At 39.0% G+C, this 18,785-nt stretch overlaps 1 protein-coding gene across 4 annotated transcripts in view; it reads left to right on the top strand.

Moving 5' to 3' along the window:
• The window catches only part of HDAC8 (histone deacetylase 8), a 258,223-nt gene that overhangs the window by 89,383 nt on the left and 150,055 nt on the right, over nucleotides 1–18,785 (top strand). For 3 of the 4 annotated variants that reach the window (XM_011958897.1, XM_011958896.1, XM_011958898.1), the window contains 3 exons: nucleotides 1,843–1,955; nucleotides 6,100–6,177; nucleotides 6,776–6,884. In XM_011958897.1, the coding sequence (XP_011814287.1) occupies nucleotides 1,843–1,955; nucleotides 6,100–6,177; nucleotides 6,776–6,884 (300 nt within the window). The remainder of the gene's footprint in view (nucleotides 1–1,842; nucleotides 1,956–6,099; nucleotides 6,178–6,775; nucleotides 6,885–18,785) is intronic. The other variant, XM_011958900.1, reaches the window with a different exon arrangement.

The raw sequence follows: 18,785 nt of genomic DNA, 5'->3' as shown, positions 1-18,785 counted from the left end.
TATACCTAATGTAAATGACGAGTTAATGGGTGCAGCACACCAACATGGCACATGTATACATATGTAACAAACCTGCAAGTTGTGCACATGTACCCTAGAACTTAAAGTATAAAAAATAAAAATAAAAAGAGAATATGCCAGGGCAGTGTGGTCCTTTGCAGTTCGCCATTTCTGATAACACAGAAGGGTGTAAGGTTTCTTAACCATCACTGTTTTTGCAAAAACATAGGGCTCGGGCAAATCTCAATGTTATCAATGAGAAGAGTATACTTTGTCAATTTTCTCTGTAGCTTTTCTCTGTATTCTCCTTTATGTGCCATATTATTTCTGGTTGCCTTTTTTGTTTGTTTTATGTCTCATCTCCCCAATTTAATTGTAAGTTCTGTGAGGAAAGGAAGTATGTCTTGTATTGATTTGTACTCTTCCTCCACATCTCTCTCCTCTTTTTGCCTAGCACTTAGTGTTCTGTCCCATCTACCTAAAAGTTATTGATGTTCAAAAGGATGACAGATTATCTCTTTTTTTAATGTGCTAAGGCAGTAAACTTACAAAATGTAAACTTTTCATAATTGAAAAATAGCATTCGCATCTAAGAACTTCCAAAATCACATATTTAATCCTTACTTAAAGAGAATTCATAGATGGAAAAATCTTTTTCTTTAGTTGGTCTCTACCTGGTTGCATACCTAAGGCCAAGCTATTCTTTGGCTAGATGATTGCTGAGTTCACCATCGTGAAGCAGAGTCAGTGTCTAAAGATATTTTTACCAGCCTTCTGCTTGCCAGTGTACATGTCATTGATTCAGCCTGTGAACCAGGGCATTATTTAGAATATGAAATGTTATTATGGAAGAGATTTCATGAAGAAGTTTATGCATTGTGTAGGCACTACAAAGAGCTTTACAGTCTCATAGTAGCAAAGATGCCATTTTAACTGTTGCTTATGCCTATGCAATCTCAAGGAGAACTCAGAAGAAATGGGCTGGATATTTGAAGTGTCTGTGGAAGCAAAATAAATTAAGCATTTAGGATGAGGCCTTAAAAATAACTTATAATACACTCTTGATGATAAAGAATGTTATTTTACATCTAATCAGCAAGGCTTGATGGAAGTGTAGTAAAAGAGCAGTTTAACCTTGACAAGGGGTTAAAGTGACGCAATATCACTGATAGCACAAAAGTTAAAGGACACCAGTGAAGTCAATGAAGACAATTTTAGTGAAGAAAACAAAACAACTTTAGAAAAGACTGCTTCACTCTTCATTGTAATAACTGCATTTACAGACAGGCAACCACATTATACTGCCCAGGAGATTATGCATTTGTATGTTCTACACTCAGCTTTTATGAGCAACAAGTGCCAAAACTAACTTTTTAAAAATTCTAGGTTATGTCATAGGGTCAGTACAGAGAATCCAATCTCTAACATCTGGCTGAGCAAGATTGTCTTTAAGGCCTCTTCTAGATTCTAGAAAAGTCCTGTAAGTGATTACCAGTGTTCCTCGTGATGACCCCAGGGTATACAAATTTTTTGAAGTGATTCCTAAATCCAGGGAAGGGCGGTTCTCTCTTGTTCAATATAGTTATAATATTCTAATGCTTTGAAAATCTGGGATCATGAATGGAAAATGTTACCAGTTTACCCGAATATTTACTTTACTGAAACCCTTCATTCCCTGATCATTCTGGGTCATTTACTTATAATCTTTGTAGATGGATTTTTGTTTTTCTTAAAAGAAGGGGGAACTTTAGGGGACTAGATCTCAAGGGTTAGATCCTTGGCTGTAAAGACTCCCTTGGATTGCTTTTTGGCTGTTGGCTACAGCAACTTGTTTTCTTACAGAGATGAAGCATCTGGTTTTTGTTATCTCAATGATGCTGTCCTGGGAATATTACGATTGCGACGGAAATTTGAGCGTATTCTCTACGTGGATTTGGATCTACACCATGGAGATGGTAAGCCCTTTGGTTTTAAAGATGCTTTGCTGCTAAGACAGCAGGTTTTTATCAGTTAAGCTGCTTCTAGGCAACTGGTAGAAATGTCTGCTATAATTGAAATTTTCCTAATTGAGAATTTAAAGTAGGTAGTGTAGTGATTCCTCTAATTGATGCAATTCCTGCTTTGCTGCCCAAGCCAGGCTCCTGTAATTTCCTCTCCTCTCTCCTCCTTTAGCAAACCTCTAGAACTAATAGAGAATGTTAAGAAGTGAAAATCTTACCTAATGTTTACTCCAGTGCTCAGTAACCTCCCTCAGGCCATTTCCACTGGTTCTAAGGGAATCTATAGAGATGACAGTCTTGTCTCTTTTCATTGATGCTTTTCTCAAGATAGAATGGGCATATGATGGGCTAACATTCTGAATTTTTTCACCAATAGGCTGCCAACTCGTGTAGTGATCAGAATCTGTATCGTTTCTTTGTATTGCTAAAATATTTAGTGCCGTACAAACAGGACATCTTCCCTAACGTTTAATAGCAGAATCGCTTAACAGTTTGCCTTAACCCATTAATCCTCTCTTAGAAGTCTCCACTGACAGGACTTATCTGACCATCCTATGTATTTTCCATCTAGAATGTAGAGCTCCAGTGACAGTTGCCACATTCTGTTTCTTTAAGAAATCCTGTCTGGGACACGTAGTATTTCCATTTATTTAAGAACACTTATCCCATAAATTCTTACTTAAAAATACTCCTCCCTCACATCAATGATTGCCATTTCCCTGTTTCCAGGGATTTTTTTTTTTTTGAGACAAACTAACATAATCAAGGCATAGAGAGGAAAAGAATATTATATGTCTGAAGTTAGGGTCAGCTCTGCTGCCAAAACAGAGAAAGAAGGATGAAATCGTTGAGGGAAACTTTCCAGAGAGCTTCATCTGCATGGATGCTACCGTGGAATGATGACAGAAAATTAAACGATGACAGAGAGAAGAGAGGTTAAAACCACTAATATACTACTTTGAGAACCATTTTCACTGAATATCTGAATGCTCAACCAGTGCAAAACATAGCCTTGCTCAAAAGCCTTCAGAGACTCCTTATTGCCTATAACAAGGGGTAGCATTTGACTTTTGGCTTATTTTTGTATGGCCAGTAAGCTAAGAATGGTCAAAAATGGTTTTTCCAGCCAAGTGCAGTAGCTCATGCCTGTGATCCCAGTATTTTGGAAGGCTGAAGTGGGAGGACTCTTTGAAACCATGAGTTTGAGACCAGCCTGGGCAACAAAGTGAAACCCCCATCTCAAAAAAAATTAGCTGAGTTTGGTGTTGTATGCTTATATTCCTAGCTACTTAGGAGGCTGAGGCAGGAGGATTGCTCGAGCCCAGGAGGTCGAGGCTGTAGTGAATTACGATCGTGCCACTGCACTCCAGCTTGGGCGACAGAGCAAGGCATTGTCTCTTAAAAAAAATTTTTTAAATGGCTTTTCCATTTTTAAAGGGTTATAAAAGAGAAAATATATTGAAAAAAGTGTCTGTGTGTGTGTACATATGTGTGTGCATGTGCAATAGAGACATTGAGTAGTTTGCAAAGCCGAAAATGTTTACTATTTAGCCACTTAGTTCGTTGACCCCTGGCCTACAGCAGTGGTTCTCAAACTTGAAAGTGCGTCAGGATGACCCGGGGAAGTTTGTTTTAAAATGCAGATTGCTGGGCCATATCCACCAGATATTCAGATTTAGTAGGTCTGGCAAGGAACCAAAGAAACTACGTTTTAATACCTCAGCTGTTCTGTAGGCCATACTTTGAAATACAGTGGTCTTCAAGGTGAGGTCCATGGTCATTATCCAGTCTTTCAAGGCCTACCTTGAATAGGCCTCACCTCATCTTTCCACCCTTATCTCTCATTACTTGCTGTCCAGGCTACACTACTCAATGAGCATGTCTAACTATTCATGACATGTCTCACTATTTATGACATGGCTCAGTGTTCCCAGACACGTCTCACTATTCCCACCTCCCTGACTTTGCCTCCTTTTTTTCCTAATTTAGTTTTGTTTCAACTGTCCCAAGTTCTACTCATTTATTCAAGTTCCAACAGTAGCAAATTTGCTCTGACCACTCCCGCTCAAGTGTTCTTCCCCTCCTCTCAAGTCCTGTATTGTTTGTACCACCAATTTGATATTTCATTACATATTGCCTTATATTTTTAATTAATTTTTTAATGTGTCTGTGTCTTCTCTTCCCATAGAAACTATAAGTTCCTTCAGAGCAGAGATCAAGTTGTTTACTTCTTCCTGTTTTATGTAACGCCTTGAACCAGCAGTACTATGCATATAGTAGTGGCTCATTAAAATATTTGATCAATAAATGATTATGAAATTCAGACTATTAGTATCAGAGTTTAAGAATACAATCAACTCTACAGAACCATATAAGAATGAACCGAAACTGTCACCTGAAACCATTCTTTCCATTTGCAATGTTATTTCTACACCCTTCAGAGTTTCCTGTTTTAGCCAACTTTTATGGTGTGTTTCATTTCATTTTATTTCCCCTCTTTAGCACCTCCCTTACAGTGACCCCTGCCCCACCCCCAAACTCTTACGCATTTGGTTTATTTTAAATCTTCCATGATTCCATGACTAGCATCCTGTAGTGGCTTCACTAGCCACCCCTACCCCATCCTTGCCTTCTTTCATCTACCTAACCACTCTCCTCTTTCCCACCAAGTCCATAGCTTCCTCCTATCTGTGTTCACCTCCTTTTTAAGTATGATTTTATAACTGTGCCTAGTGGTATTTCCCATGAGAAGAAATACAAATGGCCACTAAACTTATGAAAAGGTGCTCAACACTCTAATACTCAAAGAAAGGCAAATTAGAGCAAGACCATTCTTTCTGCCTAAGATTAAAGAGAATAACAATAGTTTGGGAACTCTCATACATGACTGGTCCAAGTGTAAATTGGTACATTTCTGGATTGATTGATAATCAGGATTTTCATGAATTATCCTTGTTTAAGACTTCATTTCTAAGTTGAAATACTATTTTCATTTATTTTGTTTGTTTTATTTTGTTTACTTCATATTTTTTGCCTAGAGCCTTTAACTGGTTTTAACTGCCTCCCTAGGGCAAAACATAAGGCTTGGGAAATTCAAACATACCTATTATGTACAAATAGAGTTAATATATTTTTTAAGTCACTGGGGCTGTAGTGAACACTGAAAACATCAAATAAATACAGAAACAATTTTTGTTTGAAGTAAGAAAGAAGACAGTACCTGAATTTGCTAATAGTCCTCCCATTTTACAGATTGATTATCTGAACACAGTGTGACTATATGTGAGAGGAAAGGGGTGGAGGTGGGCAGTGTGTTTACCTGTATACGTAGAGGCTTGTGAGGGTTACTTTAAATCCCAGCTTTAATCTCCCAGGCCTCTAATTGTTTACTAACTAAGTTAAAATGGAAAACAGACCCCTTTCTTGAAAAGTTTTTCCCCATCTTTCTTCAGGTTTTAAAACACTGTTATGAGGCTGCTATTAGGAGACAAGGTCACGGCTGTTTTCAGCCTTCCATGTTTTAGCCAGAAAGATGTACTATAAGTTACTTATTTATAACCAAATCTGCATTATAGAGAGGCACTTTATAATTATGTTTTTGGTATATAATGGCTAATATTTGTATTGTTCATATTTTTCAAAGGGTTATCACATTGCACATCTTTGGAAAAAATCCCAAGACTTTAACTATAACCACTTAAACAAAACAAAACATACAACTCGTAAGATGGTGCCAGTTTCCCTTATTGAATTCTGTTGATAATGCCTCAATTCTAGGCTCTCGCCCTTCCCTACTTTTTAGAACAGGTTGTCAAAGAGAGCCCAGGCATCCCATTGCTTGGAAAAGGAAGTCCAGTTACAGTTTTCCATGAGTTTGAAAAGGAACCCCCAAACTTCACTCGGGGCCAAAGTTCTACCTCATCTTGTAATTATGAGATTAGAGACCAGAGGTTTGTATTACTTTTATTCCTCCGCTTGTTAGTTTTGTATTGCTGCCTTCTCATCTACCCTACTTCTCACAGCTGCTCTAGATTTTCAGATGTTGAAAATAGGAATGCCATATGTGAAGTGATTATTTTGATGTTTCTTTATCTGTTAGGTGTAGAAGATGCCTTCAGTTTCACCTCCAAAGTCATGACTGTGTCCCTGCATAAATTCTCCCCGGGATTTTTCCCAGGCAAGTGATCATAAACTGAGTATTACATTTGATGACTAAATACTGAAATTCTTCTATACGTTTCTTACACTTGGACAGTTCCATGCTGTTAATGCCTTATTGCTACAGTCCTATGCAAAATTTTAACACAGGTTACCTCAGGTGACAATAACAAGAAGAATGACATTAAAGTTGTTTCTTTCTCCAGGTGATTTTTATGGGCTGTCAACAGATCACTTATGCTTACTACAGTAGTAGACACCCCATGCAACTCCTAACATCCTGAATAATTACAGTGATAAGTTGATATTATGTCAACCTAAAAAGCATGAAGCCAAGCAAAGGAGTTAATCTCTTATTTTTTCATTTGATCCAGTAAGATGAAAACTAAGGTTTTTCAGTTTCCTTATGGTTTGCCTGCTTCTCCAAGATTGTTTACAACAGTTACTTCTTTATATTATTTTTCTTAATTTCTTTCCCTGGAAACTATCACTAATTCATTCAGGATTGTTCTCCTAATTGATCTTTTCAGTCTTCTGAATTCCTATCAGGAAATCCTTTAAGTTTTCTGGGTTCTCATGTTCCTAATAACTGATCATAGTGCTCTTCTCTTTTATAGGAACAGGTGACGTGTCTGATGTTGGCCTAGGGAAGGGACGGTACTACAGTGTAAATGTGCCCATTCAGGATGGCATACAAGATGAAAAATATTACCAGATCTGTGAAAGGTATGGCAGTAACACTGAGCCAGTAATAAGTAGACTGCAGTTCTGTAGGATTAAATGGCCCCCATCTCACAATGTAAACAAGCACAATGTAAAAGAAAACATCTACATACCTATAAAGCTTTTGTATACTGGTCATTATGCCTATTTGATCAGTAGCTATCCGCTGTATGACAGAGCCAAGCAGTTGGACCAGAGCCATGCTCCAGGTTGGATCTTACCCACTACTCAATATGATTAAGGCCATCCCAAGAGCAGAGCTTTTAGGCTATCCTGAAGAATCCCTTATTTGCTACTTTCTTAGTTAAAGAAACCTGCATGTCTGTTATTTCATCAACCTGACAGAGTTCATTTCAGTTGTCAGGGTTCATTATGGAGACCTGTGCTTTCTTCTACTGGTGTAAATATTAGAGAACTGACTATTATTATTCATCATGCATTCTTACGTTCTATCCGCTGTGTTAAAATTGGAGTCAGATACCTGTTCTTTCTATACCATGGCTAAGGATTAAGTTACGGACAATCGTAGGCAGACAGATTGGTGCCAATATGTGGACCACTGGAGTTGAAAAGCCCTATGGAATGGGGGTAGGAGGTTGTGCTAAACTCATATTCATAAAAATTGAGATTGGTCAGGCACAAGTGGTGGCAGAGAAAGCAAATCCAACTAGAAGTCAGCAAGTCAACATTACCAAAGGTAAGTAATGGGAATTGAGGTACTCTAGATCCCTCCCCAACTTAGCTCGTATTTCTCCCAACCTCTGGTGGAGGTTCTTCCCAAAGGAGCCTGCCTGCACTGGCTATCATCACTGGCAGTTGTATAAACAAAGCAGAATTATTAAAAAATAAAAACTTTATGCTTCAAAAGTGCCTCTTAGCGCAAAAGATTTGGTGAGCCAAGTCATCATTCAGTTATTCAGCAGCATAAGCCTCTTCATAATTTTGATCATGTCTCCTGGCTACCTCTGTATTATCATACTGAAAAAACCTTTTTTTTGGAGCCTGCCATCAATGGTTTAATTGCCTTTCTTTGTTCCCCTTAAGCTCTCTTCTGTTCTTGAGATGTGCAGATCGGAGCTGCTTATGTAACTTTACCAATAAAGATATCCTGCAGTTCTATGTAAAAGGAGAATTATTTTGTTTTTGTTTTAATACCCTTCTTAACAGTGCCCGATTTTGTTGCCCTTTTTTTTTTTTTTTTGTCATAACAAAACTAGGTTGTTCTCTTCAGTGCACTGTCACAGTGTTTCCTAGAGCCCTATCCTGGGTCTTAATTGAAAGGTCAGCACTCATCATCGTGCAAGTGTAGTTTGTAATATCTAGTGCTCCCTAGATGGATCACCCTAAATGGATCACCTTACATGTACCCCTTACAAATCCCTAAATGGATCACCTTACATATGCCCCTATTGAAGGTTATCTGCCAATCATAAAACCTCCTGAGATCTTCTTTATCTCCCATCAACTTGGCATTTCCCTGCCTGGGAAACCTGAGTATTATCTGCAGGCTTGAGGATTTTCCAGTGCCCAACCCCAAGGAAGTCTACTATTTATCCTTCTTCAGTCAGAAAAAAATATCTGTTTCTACCCTATATTTTCTCTTTTTTTTTCTGTAGACCAGTTCCTACTACATGATAAAAAAATATTTTAAATCCCATGGTAATTCGTGTTTAAAAATAGCCTTGGTATCAAACCTAATCAGAAGCATTTTTAAAGTAAGTTTAGACCCAAGGAAAAGATCTGTAGAAGATTACACATGATTTCCCTTTACAAAAAGCATGATGCCACTCGCATCCCAATAGATTGATGGCTTTTGTGTACAGGAGGCTAGCATTTATTAAAAATTCTTCCAGCTTGCCTACCAAAGAACCAGACACTCATCAGTTGATAGTTCCGAGGGCCCCTTTGCCTGTGGACCCACACTGGCAATGCAAGCCACACAGTGATCATCCAGAATAACAGGTTCCGGGTTTTCATTAGAGATGTAATAACATTTTTCCTTTGCTTTCCTTCAGAAGTCAAGTCTGGTCAGGGCATTATGTGAAGGCACCTGTGATTCTAAGGGTACCAAGAAGGCTTCCTGGCCCAACCATCTCTCTCATCTGTTAGATTAATACCTGAAATTCCTTTAACAGGAAACATACTTTTATTCTACAATTAGAAATAGTCCTTAAAATGAAATTTTGGCACAACCTCTCATCCTCACCCCTGCTGTACCATAGTTTCACAGAGTCTTTCTTGTTTGGGGTGGTGGACAGAGTCTTCCCCTGTTGCCTAGGCTGGAGTACAATGGTGGTCACGGCTCACTGTAGCATTGACCTCCTGGATTCAAGTGATCCCCTTGCTTCAGCTTCCCAAGTGGCTGGGACAAACAGGCACACAATACCACATCTGGCTAATTTAAAAAAAAAAAAAAAACTTGTAGTAGAGATGAGGTGTACCTTCACAGTGCCATTCTTGACAATGAATTGTGAAGGGGTCAGAGCATGAGCTCCCTGAGTATTCTGAGGAGGAGGAATTGCATAATGGAGCAGTAGAGGGAAAGGGGTACCAAAAACCACAGCGATCTTTGCCAAGAGTTTTGCAGAGGGCCAGCCCTGGTAACTAGATCACTCAGTCCCAGGCATTATGCTTTTGAATACTTCTGGTGTGTGGCTTGGAAACAGTCTCTTGCACATTTGCCATTGTTACCTCTGACCCTTCTGCCAACCTCAAAAGATATATTACACATAGGAATGGCTTAATTTTTTTATAAAAAGTCATTCAATTTATCTACTATCTTCTTTTCATCCTTTTATTTTATTTTATTTATTTTTTTGAGATGGAGTCTTGCTCTGTTGCCCAGGCTGGAGTGCAGTGATGCGATCTAGGCTCACTGCAAGCTCCACCTCCGGGTTTGCGCCATTATCCTGCCTCAGCCTCCCAAGTAGCTGGGACTACGGGCGCCCACCACCACACCCAGCTAATTTTTTTGTATTTTTAGTAAAGACGGGGTTTCACCATGTTAGCAACTATGTTCTCGATCACCTGACCTGGTGATCTGCCCACCTCGGCCTCCCAAAGTACTGGGATTACAGGTGTGAGCCACCTTGCCTGGCCCCTTGTCATCCTTTTTATTTCATGACCCCTCTGGTTCTCTGACTCACTCCTTACTTGTGATATGTAAAGGACCTCTTATTGCTGGTTCACTTATAAGATGCTCTCATTTTTATTTGCCACCCAATTTCTAGTTTGCTCATGAATTGTTCCTTTTTCCTTTTCCTTCTTTCTTTCTTCTTTCCTTTACTTTTCTTCCTTCCTTCCTTTTCTTGTCTTTTCCTTTTCTCCTTTTCCTTCCTTTTCTTCCTTAGTTCTTCCCTTTCTCCCTTTCTTTCTTCCTCTTTTCCTTTCTAAAATGGTTTTTCCTCTGCTGTAGCCTTTTTTACTTTGCCAGCTAATCAGACAGGAACTTAATGGTTTTAGTTTAAGCTTGAACATACCCCCTTCATTTAAAAATTGGCTTAGAGTTTCTTTTTGTAATAGACTGGACATGGAATCTTTACATGAAAATTTTCTAACACCAGAAGATCTCAAGTTCCATTTTATATAAATGACAGATTTCACAGTGAGATCTCCCTAGATCATTCAATTCTAAGGTCAAGGGTCACTCATTCCCAAAGGCTTTCCATAATTTTCATGGGAGCTGCTAGAGTTGGTATCACAAGTAGAGCCCTGTTTTAACCAGCATAAGGGAACATTATCAACAGTGCTCTGGTAAGCATACCTCCTCCTTCAAATGGAAGCCTATAGTCCTAGTATAGAGATGATAGAGGTATACTATATTTTTTATGTATGTGAAGGCCTAAACCTGACCCCACCACTACCCCATCCCTGGGCCACACACGCATATACCCATGAAGGTTGATGGGAAAGGGAGGCTGCTTTGTGAAAGGGAGGGTTTGCTAATTCCCAAGTTTTATCATCTGAAGCAGGACATATTACACAGCCTATGTTTAACCTATTTGCTCTCTAAGTATAATATATTTGAATGCAATCTGAGATAGTCTTAATAATGTTTAATGTTACCTAAAAGTCTCTGTTGACAACTTTGGGAGCATTTATAGTTAAGGATTCTGAGAGAAAAGGACACTAACAATTATGGCCTTGCTGTTGTTTAAAGGGAGGTTTTGATAAATAGTAGGGTACCACTCTGAAATCTCAAAACTTTCAGGATGACCCAACTACTTGCCCACTCTGAACTTCCATGACATATGTGAAGTTCAAATGAAGAAATTTAGAATTGTGCCGATACTTCTTAATTCTCATCCTACCTATCATTTTATAGCCCTAACAGCCAGAAAGTATTCTTTACTACATATCTGATTATCAATAGATATCACATAAGAAAACCATATATAAAGTGCTTGTAATGTAGATGGGTGAAGTTGACAGTTCGAAGTTTTGAAAAACAATCACGTTTTATTAAGAATATTCAACTATTCAACTTAGTAATTTCACCTAAAGGAAGATACATTGTTAAACAGACTTCTCAATAAATAGAACTTTTAAAAGATTCCATTAAGCTCTAATTCAGTAGCAGTGTTTATATCTATAAATGCAAAATTCTGCTAGTTAGAGCTACCAACCTGACCAGAGAAATAACCTTACTCTAGTAAACCAGAGTTCATAATGGTAGTCATTAAAATGAGAACCTACTTGTGTTTGGTCTTTGGCCTATTTGCCTTGAGTTCTATGACTCATATTGTATAGCTCAGAATTTCTTCCCCATCAAAGACTATTAACTTACAAAAAATTCAGAGACCCCAGAAGTGAATAAACAACTTAAGATTCGTACCTCTTTCCTTTTATGAGAGAAATACTATACTTTTCTATTTTAAATATTTCTTTTATAGCTCTTCAACTACTTCTCTGGAATATTAATTCTGCTGTTAATGGCCTTACCCGAGTAACCTACCCAGAAAGGATTTGCTCTCTAGGACAACAGCAGAGTCATTAAAGGAATAGCTCATTAAAGCCTAAGTTTTTATTCCTGGGTAGAATCTTTTTGTCTGTCTATACTGAGCCCCCACTGATACCCAACAAGGAAGAAAAAAACATTACTAATACTAACTATAGTATCTTTCTATTATATGTTTATGGCATGAGAATTTTTCTTAGACTCTATCATTGCTTCTGAAATACATGTCAGTGGTATTTTAGGCATAGGATCAATTCCTGGGGTCTGGGGCCAAAATTCAGCTCTCTGAAGCCACTCTGACCTTCCTATAAAAGAATTGAGCACCTCAAGTCACTTTATAGGTATGTTAGTCTGTTTTGCATTGTTATAAAGGAATACCTGTGACAGTTATTTATAAATAGTAAGAGATTAATTTGGCTCACAGTTCTGCAGACTGTAAAAGCATGGTGCCAGCATCTGCTCAGCTTCTGATGAGGCCTCAGGAAGTTTACAATCGTGATGGAAGGCAAAGGGGGAGTCAGCATATCACATAACAAGAGGGAGCAAGAGAAAAAGGAGGAAGTTCCAGGTTATTTTAACAACCAGCTCTTATTAACTCATAAAGTGAGAACTAACTCATTACCATGAGGACGGCACCAAGCCATTCATGAAGGATCCACCTCCAAGACCCAAATACCTTCCACCAGGCCCTACCTCCAACATTGGGGATCACATTTCAACATGATATTTGGAAAGGACGCACATTCAAACTATATCAATAGGGTTTTAAAAACATTCACGACAAAAAGGAGAGTTGGGGGAGGAGCTACCAAGCTACATAGTTTATTGTTTGCCTGATGCTGTGCTTAACATTTGACATGCATTGTTGTGTGTGTATCTTTAAGTATAATAAAAGCATTTTATTCATTCATTTGACCAAAAAATGTATTATCTACTCTATGACTGGTACTTGCAAATGAGGCAGATGAGGCTTCTGTACCCTGGAGCTTAGCTCTAAGGGAACCCTTGCCTGTGCCAGTAATTACACTAAACATTTATATTGCTTCATTTGATCCCTGTAGCAATCTATAATACCTACAAAAGTAGCTATTAGTATTGCCATTTTACAATGGGAATTGTAATACATTCTGATTTCTCATGAGATATGAGAAAACTAGAGAAAAGATTGACTTTCTTAAGGTCTCACAATTAGTAAATGGTGAAGCCTGAGTTTGAACCCACATCTGTCTGCCTCTTAACTATTGACTACATTTTCCCCAAAGTGTCACATGGAAGTGAGAAACTTAATGGTTGCAAACAAAGAAAAAAATACCATCCCTGGGACTTCTTGGAAAGCTGTATCTCAGGGGATTGTAGAAAATCCCCTCCCCAAAATAGAAACCATTTAACTATGCAAATGAACCATGTGATCCATAGTATATGCAATCCTTTGTGTTTGTTTGTGAAGATGAAACTTAGATTTTTGCCCAAAAAAAGAATTGTTTAATCCCAAGGATTTAATTTGTAATTTTATAGATAGAAAACAAGAATAAATATTGCCAGAATTAACTTCTTAGGGTTTCAATTCCTAAAGTTTGAAAACATGCAGATTCTGTAAATCCACCTTTCCCTTCATTTTCAACGGAGAAAATCCTGACTCCCTACTTTAGAAAGTGAATAGTGTCCCATGTTATTTTATAGAGGTCTTCTCATGGAATTACATATTTTTCATGTGGTTGTTTTAGATGAGTATAGGTAAAAATTTTTAACATCATGCATTTTTAAACTATAGGCAAAATTTATACCACCTCTTGGTCCTCGTGGAAGGCCATATCTGCATAAAGGGTAGAGACTCTCCATTCATGCTAAGCTGTTCAACCAATACCAGTTGAATGGTATGAGGACCAAGGGACATCACTAAAGGGCATTTAAGGGAAATGTTTCCTTTCACTATTGACTTTTACTGTTAATATTTAAAGAAGAGATGTTTTAATTATGATTGGTTTTTCTTTCATTATAATAAGTCATCTAGAATTTATCTTCCACCTGGGACTCCAGGTTCCTTATCATTCAATTTTAGAAGCAGGTAGGGCCGGGCACAGGTGGCTTACGCCTGTAATCCCAGCATTTTGGGAGGCCAAGGTAAGCAGATTGCTTGAGGCTAGGAGTTCAAGACCAGCCTGGCAATATAATAAAACCCCGTCTCTACTAAAAATACAAAAATTAGCTAGGTGTGGTGGTGCGCACCTATAATCCCAGCTACTCAGGAGGCTGAGGCAGGAGAATCACTTGAACCTGAGAGACAGAGGTTGCAGTGAACTGAAATTGTGCCACTGCCCTCTAGCCTGTATGACAGAGTGAGACTCTGTCTCAAGAAAAAAAAAAAAAAAGGAAGCAGGTAGATCTTCAGTGAAAGAGAGCCCAACAAGTGTAATTTACTCCTTTAGGCCTGGTGATGTGGCAAAAGCAATGCATACACACACATATTCATAAATAAATATTTTAAGCAATACAAGTTTTTAAAAATTCTCTTTCATTTGATGAGAAGGGATGAACCCTCTAGAAATTTGCATGTGAGAACAAGTAATTATATAGCCTTCCATCTTCATCCCTGATATGGTCTAGCTTTCTGTCCCCACCCAAATCTCATCTTGAATTGTAATCCAAATTGTAATCCCCACGTGTTAGGGGAGGGACCTCATGGGAGGTGATTAGATCATAGGGGCAATTCCCCCATGCTGTTCTCATGATAGTGAGTTCTCATGAGATCTGATAGTTTTATAAGGGACTTTCCCCCTTTCACTTTGCACTTCTTCCTGCTGCCATGTGAAGAAGGACATCTTTGCTTCCCCTTCTGCCATGATTGTAAGTTTCCTGAGACTTCCCTAGCCCTGCAGAACCTCTATAAATTACCTAGTCTTGGGCAGTTCTTTTTTTTTTTTTTTTTTTAATTTAAGTTCTGGGATATATGTGCAGAACGTGCAGGTTTGTTACATAGTTATACATGTGCCATAGTGGTTTGCTGCACCTATCAACCCATCATCTAGGTTTTAAGCCCCGCATGCATTAGGTATTTGTCCTAATGCTCTCCCTCCCCTGGCCCCCCACCCCCTGACAAACCCCAGTGTGTGATGTTCCCCTCCCTGTGTCCATGTGTTCTCATTGTTCAGCTCTCACTTATGAGTAAGAACACACAGTGTTTGGTTTTCTGTTCCAGTGTTAGTTTGCTGAGAATGATGGCTTCCAGCTTCATCCATGTCCCTGCAAAGGACAGGAACTCATTCATTTTTATGGCTGCATAGTATTCCATGGTGTATATATGCCACACTTTTTTTATCCAGTCTGTCATTGATGGGCATTTGGGTTGGTTCCAAGTCTGCTATCGTAAATAGTGCTGCAATAAACATACATGTGCATGTGTCTTTATAGTAGAATGATTTATATTCCTTTGGGTATATACCCAGTAATGGGATGGCTGGGTCAAATGGTTATTTCTGGTAGATCCTTGAGGAATCGCCACACTGTCTTCCACAATGGTTGAACTAGTTTACACTCCCACCAACAGTGTAAAAGCATTCCTATTTCTGCACAGCCTCACCAGCACCTGTTGTCTCTTGACTTTACAGCATCATGAGCACAAGCTAATACATTCCCCATTTCATTACAATCTGAGAACTGATAAAAAATTATTTACAAACTTATTCTACCTGTCTTCATTTGGGTCACGGCTACACCACCTTGATAATCACTAGCTCACTTTCACCCAATGATTAAGGTAACAGAAGCTGCTAATTCATTCTATAAGCCTTGCACTTTGAACTCAGCCCTCTATAAGTAAGGTATTTGTGTTAAATGCTTTTGTCCTATTTCATAAACTTTTATCCTGCCTCTCGGGGTATGGAAGATGTAAAATTACCTGTTGTTTCTGGAAAATGGATGACTCAGACACTAATTAAAGTTACTGTTAGTGTTAGCCACAGGTGGAAATGAGGCCAAAGTGAGCCATTCATTTATTCTTCCTAGTTTGATGTGCCTTTTAAAATATTAAATTCAAGAGGTATTAACTGTGTCAGAATGTAGGATAATTAGGAAGAAGGAGATACTGTGCTTCACTGAGTTATCCTGAAACCTCAGTCAGTGAACTCACCCTGCCTGTCCTCAGGATTTGTTTAGGGTTGCAGTGGTGAACTGGTGTTTTCCCTCACCTAATACTTAGGGCTTAAAATCCAGGTGGTTAGAGGGACAGTTCTTATATTCTCCTTCCCTTCTCAACTGATGTCTTTTATGACTTTTTGCTGAACTGCACCAAGTAGCCCTGCCATCATGACAGTCCCTCCCACCTTGAGCAAACAAGTCTTCATAGGTATATTGTTTCATTTGTATCAAGGAAGACAGTCTTCTGGAATTCTGTGGGTTTGTGCTGTTTCTCTGATGTGCCTCTTCTCTGGTCTCTTGTTATGCTGACTGATCCCTGCCCCCTGGAGCAAGTGACCTGATTATTTGGCAGCAGTTGAATAAGTTCTGATGGTAAAACATGCTCTGAAACTCACCAGAGATAGGAAGACCTTGCTCCTAAATGGAAATCTTGAAAATTACACCCTTTAACATAACTCTGCCCTGAAAAGAAACCCAGACTTGACTATAATCTGGGCTTCATAGGATATTCTAACATCGAAATTCATATTATTCCTCTCAGCTGCTCTCCACCATGCACCCCACCAACCTCTGCCCTAATCCTCTCTCTCCCACATTCTTTAGTCACTGCTCTGCCCCTTCAGTGTAGCCTAGAAAAACTACTGTTTAGGTTTTACTTTAACATGTTATGGCTTTGAATGACTGTGCCTGACATTGCCATACACCTAGCAGCTGCCAGGACTGATGAGCTGCCTCGTTGTGACGTGTTGACAAGGACTATACAGAGATTTAGTTAAACCCGATATCCAGCACCTGATGAAAAAGCCTGATGTTAAGTTGGCTGGACTTTGCTCTGTGTGCACTGTTAACCCATTGTACTACCAGGAAAGAGCCATGTCCATTGGTACTTAAAGAAGAGCTGAAGGGCTGGGCACGGTGGCTCACACCAGTAATCCCAGCATTTTGGGAGGCCAAGGCGGGCAGATCACTTGAAGTCAGGAATTCAAGACCAGCCTGGCCAACCTGGCGAAACCCTGTCTCGACTAAAAATACAAAAATTAGCTGGGCATGGTGGTGCGTGCCTGTAGTCCCAGCTACTTGGGAGGCTGAGCCAGATTGAATCACTTGAACCCAGGAGGCGGAGGTTACAGTGAGCCAAGATCACGTCACTGCACTCCGGCCTAGGTGACAGAGCAGGACTTCATCAAAAAAAAAAAAAAAAAGAAGAAGGACTAAAGGAAAGAACTGCTCAAAAAAGCTATATCAAATAACCAGCTGACAAGTTAATAAGCAAAAGGGCATGTGTGTGTGCCAGGGGCTAAAAGCAATGTGTTTGCCTGGAGGTGATGCAAGTGCCATTGCATAGTGAGCCAGAAGCTAAGGGATTTGTGTGTGCCAGCTCCCTGTTGAGGGGGATGGGGGAATAGAGAGGGGAGGGAGACCATGTTAAATATGTTAGGGGTAAAGTGGAAAAATATCTATCTTATTTAAATACAGGCAAGCCTCACTAACTCAGCCTAATTAGAGGAAAGCCAATCTGAATCATGGGATATTTTTAAATGCATTTTTATTACTTTCAAGCACTGGACATGCTAGTAATTCAAACTAGACTAACAGCATAGTACAGCACCTCAGGGAAGGGGCTTTAAGAATCATTTGTAATTAGCATATCAATTATTTGTATGTAAGTGTATATGCACAAAGTGCATAAAAAGTTTATTCTCCTAAGTAGGACAAACATTCCCCAGTGCAGTCCTGTTTACACTATTAATTTGCTTAGCCAGCCCTTTTTGTGCCAAGATAGATGTATGTAAGAAATGCTTATTTCCTCAGGGAAGAATGAATCGCTTCCCTGTGTTTAGTCCAGTAACTAAGAAGCGGAGCGCCACTTGATTGGTTTGGGATTTCCAGGATATGGAGTTTTGAATTTGCATACAGACTAGAGAGATTTCATATGGAGAAGATCTGGCAGCCATTGCCAGAGATCCAGTTTCCCCATCTGGATTTCATTGACGTGATCTGGATTTCATCAAGCAACAGGACACTGATCCTAAATGATCCACCAGACACTCTAACATAGGCATGTTTAGCATACATCCTGCCCCAGAAAAATAACTGTTAAAATATGATGAGTTGGAGTTATTCTATGTGCAGTACTTAAAAGTAATAAAAATGCGTTTCTTTTTAAGCTCCACAAAAACCATGCAATATCAAGTTAATGATGAAAATCAATCCCCAAACTCTTTCTTGCACACCTCATTGTATGACGGCATTGCAGAGATTTCCAATCATCTGGGAAAGGATATTATATTTTGATGAGCTGCGCCAGGTGCTAACTATATGGCAGGATTTCAGGCTTTGAATCTTAGGAAGGCCCTCAGGGGTAAAGAAGACTGAGGCAAGGGCTAGGGGCATGTTTATTGTTAACAAATCACTATTGTTCACCTAAGTTCAAAAAGTGAGCAATTGAATTGGAAAAGAAGAGGTATCAGTTATATAAGGAAGGTAGAACATATGATTAGGAAATGAGAAACAGAGATATAGGCCTGTATTCCCACGCATATGTATTAAACTGTGCTCTAGGTAAATTGTGAATTCTTCAAGGCTTAGAGAGTAAAAACTAAGTGCAGAGAGCATAAGCACAAGCAGTAAATATACACACAAATGTTGTAACTATAGTTTGGAATGACTCCAACACTCCCCTTTCCCCCAAGGGCATTGCTATCCAGGGTCTACAAAGGCCAAATAGCTGTTTGGCTTCCAATCTGATTTTTTGCCTAAGAAATCAGAGAAGTCGGTTTCAATTTTAATAATATATTCTCCCAACATCTATA

Source organism: Colobus angolensis, unplaced genomic scaffold, assembly GCF_000951035.1.
Source record: "Colobus angolensis palliatus isolate OR3802 unplaced genomic scaffold, Cang.pa_1.0 Scaffold479, whole genome shotgun sequence".
Lineage (NCBI taxonomy): Eukaryota > Metazoa > Chordata > Mammalia > Primates > Cercopithecidae > Colobus > Colobus angolensis.
This window is presented reverse-complemented; position numbering and strand designations above follow the sequence as displayed.